Source organism: Culex pipiens, chromosome 2 (assembly GCF_016801865.2).
Source record: "Culex pipiens pallens isolate TS chromosome 2, TS_CPP_V2, whole genome shotgun sequence".
NCBI lineage: Eukaryota > Metazoa > Arthropoda > Insecta > Diptera > Culicidae > Culex > Culex pipiens.
Window position 1 is genome coordinate 129,614,690 of NC_068938.1, and position 7,886 is coordinate 129,622,575.

The 7,886-nt window shown below is 45.8% G+C and overlaps 1 protein-coding gene across 1 annotated transcript; it reads left to right on the forward strand.

The window, feature by feature from the left end:
- Positions 1 to 1,159: 1,159 nt before the first annotated feature.
- Positions 1,160 to 3,715, forward strand: LOC120425396 (CCAAT/enhancer-binding protein). Its single transcript, XM_039589912.2, has one exon. It carries the CDS (start codon positions 2,007 to 2,009, stop codon positions 3,201 to 3,203), a length of 1,197 nt encoding a protein of 398 aa, XP_039445846.1. The 5' UTR covers positions 1,160 to 2,006; the 3' UTR covers positions 3,204 to 3,715.
- The last annotated feature ends 4,171 nt before the right edge of the window (positions 3,716 to 7,886 follow it).

Here is a 7,886-nt window from a genome sequence, read left to right on the forward strand (position 1 = left end):
ACATAACAGCTAATAGGACCTTTTCTTAAAAAAAATAACTTTCTAATCAGACATCCCAATCCTAATCAAACCTTCACGTAACCGTATCGACTCAGAATTTAGAAACTGAACTGAATATTGTACTCGTAATGTGCGCAAATTTTGTTGGTCTTGAGACCGCTAATAATCGTGGCGGTGCCTCCAGGATAACTTTAGAGTTTTTTATAATCTCCAGTTAACAAAACTCAATTTTTTCTTTTGGGTGTTTTTGAATACCCTTAAGGCGGTTTCAAAAACACCCAAAAAGCAAAAAAAAAAAAATCGTTTATTGAGCCGTTAAAAAAAGATTCATAATTTATCTTGGACCAATAATTGAGGCATCAACAAAGAAAAAGTCAGCATCTCAGCAGAGGAGGAGATGATGCGGGATAGTAGGCTGGCGTTATGTTAAGGAAGAAAATCAAGTCGTTTGATTAAATTAAAATCTGCGTATACATTTCCGTAGTAAATTTTCATTGGGGCGAAACCTCCCACTCCTACTCATCTCGAACTCACCCTAGAGCAAGTGGGATAGACAGTTTGTTTACATCCAAGGGATCGTCATTTATCCGAACAACTTATTTTTTTGCATGTCTAACAACAGCACTCTCAATGTGACCACCAACAATATGCAGTCTCACAGCCTACTGTACCAACTGGCATCAACGTCACTCTCAAGAATAACCGCGCTCAGGCGGACCCCAACCCCAGCAACCACGTGCATACGATCGTTAATTTACTACTTCATCGACTACTCGATCAACAGAGAGAGAGCGAATCGCGAGAGCGCAATTTTCAAATTTGGCGCGCGCGCGATCACTACTTCATGCGCTTAAGTTTCTGCATTCGGCTCGCGCGTGCCCTCCGGCATCGCCACCACGCTCTGGAATGAGGAAACTCTCACTCTCAAAGTCGTACTGTCACCCGCCGACACGGGGAGCCGCCCTCGTCAACCCCGCGAACCAAATCTCTGACGTCTTCACCAGCACGATTGTGGTGGTGGTTTACCGTTCTTGCTGGCGCGCGCGCAAGAGAGAATTTTCTCACTCTCTCGCGCGCTCTCTCTCTCTCTCGTCATCGCGAACGAGTTTTTCGCTGCCTTCTTCGATTGATACCCGGTTGCTTAATACTGTTTTGGCTCACTTAAGCTTAGGCCATCCAACTGTCAACAGCGAAAATAGTACCCGCGCGACCGCGAAGGTTTGGGAAAGCCCCTCTGGTTCGAGGTTCTTCCTAGTAGTCGTGCGTCTTCGCGCCAACTTTTCGGAGCCGTCTGATTCGGACGTTTCGCGCATTCTCGTGCGGTGGAGAGGGTGGGGGAGACCGTGGCGAAGAAGGAGTGTGGTGGTGGTGGGAGTGAGTGAAACAGAACGCATCTGGGGGGACACGACGGCTCGAGAAAGTGGGCAGTCGGCGGGTGCGAGAGCGAGAGCGACCGAATCTGACGTTTGGCGGCTGCAAAGAAGAAGTTGTTAATATATAACAAGTTGCATCATAGTCTTAAGACTTCAGTCTTAAGAAAGTGAACCGCCAATAAACATCTTTCGCAAAAAGTGGACCCATCGCGACCGTTGAGACAACCACCGGAGGATTCTACGCGCGAATAGTTGTGACGTTCTTTTTTTGTGTTTCGGGTAATCCGTGAGCGGGTCAAGGATTTTTCCGGGATTCCGGGGATCGTTACCAGGACGCACCACATTCCGAAGGATTACGATGGATTATTTCTACTTTTGGATTTACAACAAGAAAACGTGAAAATGTGGAATTTCTGAAGAGCTTAGTGCAATGGAAGGTAGTGCATGAGATGGACTTTGGTTGTAGTTTGGAGCAAAATTGAAGGACTGAGCAAAAAGGACTGAAGCAAACGAGTGGTGCAATAGAACAAGAACATAGTGCAATTTAACAATTCCTGAAAGTTTGTGTGCAATCATAAAAGTTTTACGGATTTTAAAGGCGCAATAGTTGGCAGCGGAAAGTGAAGGAAAAATATGGAATCGCCGCAGATGTACGATACGAATCAAATTCAAGTGCGCAGTGATATTAAGAAACTTACGATGGCAGCAAACAATATCAACGTGAACAACAACAATGCAGCAACACCAAATAACAACAACAATTCGCCGACGGCGGTCAACCAAAACACGTTGGCCCTGAAGCAGCAACAGCAGCAGCAGCAGGTCCAGCTGAACCAGCTCGCCGGGACGAACGGGAACATCCTGACCAACGGGAACCTCCTGTCGAAGCAGATGCTGCAGCAAATTCAGTACTCGCAGAGCGAGCTGGACGAGTTGACGTCGCAGGAAATCTCGCTGGACCTCCAGCATCTGATCGATGATCAGTTCCGCGATCCGGAGGCCCTCGGGATCTTCACCGAGATGGTTACCGTGGGCAGCACCAACGGTAGCGTCACGAACCCACTGGTTCAGACAGCGGCTGCTAAAGCTCTCCAGCTACAGCAGGCCCGACTGTCGCAGCACACCAACGGCAACAACTACCAACGATCTCTGGCGTACATGCCACAGCCGGTGCACACCGGAGCAACCTACGCGAACAACTCGAGCGACGAGAACAGTAGCGTCGGCTCGTCCGATTCCGCCAACATCAAGGAAGAACCCGTCGAGCCCAACGACTTCCGTCGCCAGTTGCCCAACAACAACGGAGCCCAGTTCATGGGCACCACCGCCTACCAACTAACCGGAGGTGGCGGAGGCGGTGGTGGCGCACCCGTCGGAGCCGCCAACTACGTCACAAACGGCAACGGGAACACCTTCTCGAACCTGACCCCGGCGACGGTGCTACACCACCAGGCTCTGCCCCACCTCGCCGGGGCAGCCCACCTGGCCAACCTCACCAAACACGGCAAAATGCTGAACCACGTGTCCCGAAAGTCCCAGTCCAAGTCCGTCGACAAGGGCACCGACGAGTACCGGAGGAGGCGCGAGCGCAACAACATCGCCGTCCGCAAGTCCCGGGAAAAGGCCAAAGTGCGATCGCGCGAGGTCGAGGAAAAGGTTAAAGCCCTGATCAAGGAAAAGGACAACCTGGTACGGAAGATCGAGGAGAAAAACAACGAAATCCAGCTCTACAAGCAGCTCTACATGCATCTGATGAACCATAGCAACCCGGAGATCAACCAGATCTGCCGCAGCGCGCTCAACCTGTCAAACATGGGTGATCATATGTAGGCTTAGGGAACATCCAACCAAAACCCTCCTCTCTTCCCCACTTTTCCCCCTTCTTCTAAGAATTGGTCTGTCTAGCTCGTAGTAAATTAAACGCAAGAAACGCATTATTTAGACAAAACAAAAATACGCGAACGCGTCGGAAAAAAAACAAACACACACACGAACCCTAACCATTGTAAATAAAGTGACCAATGTTTGGAGCCTAACCTTAGAAAACGGAGCAACCCTAGGAAAAGGATTTGCGAATCTATGATTTTCGTTTCGTTTTTTTTGTTTGTTTGATGAACGATGAACCAAAGACAGTATGTGTTAACATGTGTGTGTGCGTGCACGTTTAGTGCTGCGTGATGAGCCTCGTTGGTCTGTCGGAGTTGTGCAAAGTGACGTAAGTGACTATTAGAATAGGCTGAAAAAAATAGCAACGCTTTCTGCTTACTACTTTCAAAAAAGATGTTTATCATGCGATTTGTAGCTGGTTTTTAAGTCTGATCGCTCGATATCAAGCCAACATATTTCGCAGGGAAAGTGACAGCTCATTGTTTTCACACACACTCTGATGTGGATTTGTTAATTTTCGAGTGAAATTATAGTTTTTACACTGTGCTTAGGAAAGATAATTGCTCATTCATTGAAGCTTTCATATTTTCAAACTATTTTTTAGTAAAAAGTTTAAATTTTTTGTAGCTTTCATTTGCATGAAAATGAGTAATTTTCACACAAATTATAATGCATTACAGAGCGGATTCGCTCATTCGACTGGAATTGCATTCGAAGAAGCAAACCCGAATTTGCTCGAAAGACTGACTGTTGTCAAAACCTTGAATGAACCTTGGGATGAAACGTTGACATCAGTTTGACGTCTATTAAAGACGTTTGAGTGCTTTTGAATTAAAATACGTTGGAATCAGCGAATCCACTCTGAATTGATGCATTTATTTTTATTTGCACAGAAAGCCCAAACTAACGAGTTTTAAAAACTCTTCACAAGTTTAGAATTTCTCTGCAGAAGCAATGGAATCATCCCACTGATTTGTTTTCCCAAGAATTCTGTCTAAATCATAAAAAATAGTTTTCTCAACAGCAAAATATGACAAATCTCTGCCAATTTTGAGCCAAAGGTTCTGCGCAATATGGCTTTTAAGTTTCCAGAACTTGTTTTTTCTGCAAAGAGACTTTTCTTTCTGTTTTCGAAAGAATTCCTCTTGAAACTCGCTAAGAGAGAATTATGAGAGAGAATCTCCCATCTCATGCACGAAATATCTGTAAAAAATAACTTCACAGCATTTGCAGGTGAAACGTCACACGTCGAGAAAAGACTTGTTTCTTTCTGGTGATGAACAATGTTTGTAAAATATTGTAAAAATTGTTAGCTGGTTGATGTTTTTGAAGATTCTGGAAAGATTTTCTTAGCTTTGTCTCATTTTCTATCACTTTTGTGAGTGAGAGAAATTCACTTGCAAAAAAAAAATGATTATTACATCTCTGGTGTAAACACTTTGTTTACAAATATTAGTCATTTGTTAATGTATTAGTGAGGTCCATTTTTCATCAGGAAATCTCGAGAGTCATTCATTGATCATTTTGATTTCTCAAATATCTCACGAAAGAGAGAAGAGAGATTTGTTCTTTTGCAAAAAAAGTTCAAGATGGTATGTCAGAGACATAACCGAAAGACATAGGACCAAACAATTTGAATGTGTTTTTGGATTGCTAGTGAAATCTGAAATAAGATTATTTTATTTTGTTTCATAGATTTGTCGGCAAAATTGTAATAAATGTTCTCCCAAGGTGAACCTTCCATGAGGGCACCGGCAACTCCAGGTTGTGGCCACTACGGTCGAAATGTCAATTTTCATGTTCAGTATCAAAACCATGAATTTTGATACCCATATTGCCACAACTCGTATGGTTCTGTTAAAGACCCTCCGGGCCCCGGGGAAACCTGCTTTGAGATCACCGGTCACTCAAGGTTGTGGCCACTACTGTCGGAATGTCAATTTTCATGTACAGTATCAAAAACCATGAATTTTGATACCAATATTGCCACAACTCGTATGGTTCTGTAAAAAAACCTCCGGGCCCCGAGGGAACCTTCTTTGAGGGCACCGGCCACTCCAGGTTGTGGCCACTACTGTCGAAATGGCCATTATTATGTTCAGTATCAAAAACCATGAATTTTGATACCCATATTGCCAAAACTCGTATGTTTCTGTAAATGTCCCCCCAGGCCCCGGGGGAACCTTCTTTGAGGGCACCGGCCACTCCAGGTTGTGGCCACTACTGTCGAAATGGCCATTATTATGTTCAGTATCAAAAACCATGAATTTTGATACCCATATTGCCACAACTCGTATGTTTCTGTAAATGTCCCCCCAGGCCCCGGGGGAACCTTCTTTGAGGGCACCGGCCACTCCAGGTTGTGGCCACTACTGTCGAAATGGCCATTATTATGTTCAGTATCAAAAACCATGAATTTTGATACCCATATTGCCACAACTCGTATGTTTCTGTAAATGTCCCCCCAGGCCCCGGGGGAACCTTCTTTGAGGGCACCGGCCACTCCAGGTTGTGGCCACTACTGTCGAAATGGCCATTATTATGTTCAGTATCAAAAACCATGAATTTTGATACCCATATTGCCACAACTCGTATGTTTCTGTAAATGTCCCCCCAGGCCCCGGGGGAACCTTCTTTGAGGGCACCGGCCACTCCAGGTTGTGGCCACTACTGTCGAAATGGCCATTATTATGTTCAGTATCAAAAACCATGAATTTTGATACCCATATTGCCACAACTCGTATGTTTCTGTAAATGTCCCCCCAGGCCCCGGGGGAACCTTCTTTGAGGGCACCGGCCACTCCAGGTTGTGGCCACTACTGTCGAAATGGCCATTATTATGTTCAGTATCAAAAACCATGAATTTTGATACCCATATTGCCACAACTCGTATGTTTCTGTAAATGTCCCCCCAGGCCCCGGGGGAACCTTCTTTGAGGGCACCGGCCACTCCAGGTTGTGGCCACTACTGTCGAAATGGCCATTATTATGTTCAGTATCAAAAACCATGAATTTTGATACTCATATTGCCACAACTCGTATGTTTCTGTAAATGTCCCCCCAGGCCCCGGGGGAACCTTCTTTGAGGGCACCGGCCACTCCAGGTTGTGGCCACTACTGTCGAAATGGCCATTATTATGTTCAGTATCAAAAACCATGAATTTTGATACCCATATTGCCACAACTCGTATGTTTCTGTAAATGTCCCCCCACGCCCCGAGGGAACCTTCTTTGAGGGCACCGGCCACTCCAGGTAGTGGCCACTACTGTCGAAATGGCCATTATTATGTTCAGTATCAAAAACCATGAATTTTGATACCCATACTGCCACAACTCGTATGTTTCTGTAATTGTCCCCCCAGGCCCCGGGGTAACCTTCTTTGAGGGCACCGGCCACTCCAGGTTGTGGCCACTACTGTCGAAATGGCCATTATTATGTTCAGTATCAAAAACCATGAATTTTGATACTCATATGGCCACAACTCGTATGTTTCTGTAAATGTCCCCCCACGCCCCGAGGGAACCTTCTTTGAGGGCACCGGCCACTCCAGGTAGTGGCGACTACTGTCGAAATGGCCATTATTATGTTCAGTATCAAAAACCATGAATTTTGATACCCATACTGCCACAACTCGTATGTTTCTGTAAATGTCCCCCCAGGCCCCGGGGGAACCTTCTTTGAAGGCACCGGCCACTCCAGGTTGTGGCCACTACTGTCGAAATGGCCATTATTATGTTCAGTATCAAAAACCATGAATTTTGATACCCATATTGCCACAACTCGTATGTTTCTGTAAATGTCCCCCCAGGCCCCGGGGGAACCTTCTTTGAGGGCACCGGCCACTCCAGGTCGTGGCCACTACTGTCGAAATGGCCATTATTATGTTCAGTATCAAAAACCATGAATTTTGATACTCATATTGCCACAACTCGTATGTTTCTGTAAATGTCCCCCCAGGCCCCGGGGGAACCTTCTTTGAGGGCACCGGCCACTCCAGGTTGTGGCCACTACTGTCGAAATGGCCATTATTATGTTCAGTATCAAAAACCATGAATTTTGATACTCATATTGCCACAACTCGTTTGTTTCTGTAAATGTCCCCCCACTCCCCGAGGGAACTTTCTTTGAGGGCACCGGCCACTCCAGGTAGTGGCCACTACTGTCGAAATGGCCATTATTATGTTCAGTATCAAAAACCATGAATTTTGATACCCATATTGCCACAACTCGTATGTTTCTGTAAATGTCCCCCCAGGCCCCGGGGGAACCTTCTTTGAGAGCACCGGCCACTTCAGGTTGTGGCCACTACTGTCGAAATGGCCATTATTATGTTCAGTATCAAAAACCATGAATTTTGATACCCATATTGCCACAACTCGTATGTTTCTGTAAATGTCCCCCCACGCCCCGAGGGAACCTTCTTTGAGGGCACCGGCCACTTCAGGTTGTGGCCACTATTGTCGAAATGGCCATTATTATGTTCAGTATCAAAAACCATGAATTTTGATACCCATATTGCCACAACTCGTATGTTTCTGTAAATGTCCCCCCAGGCCCCGGGGGAACCTTCTTTGAGGGCACCGGCCACTCCAGGTTGTGGCCACTACTGTCGAAATGGCCATTAT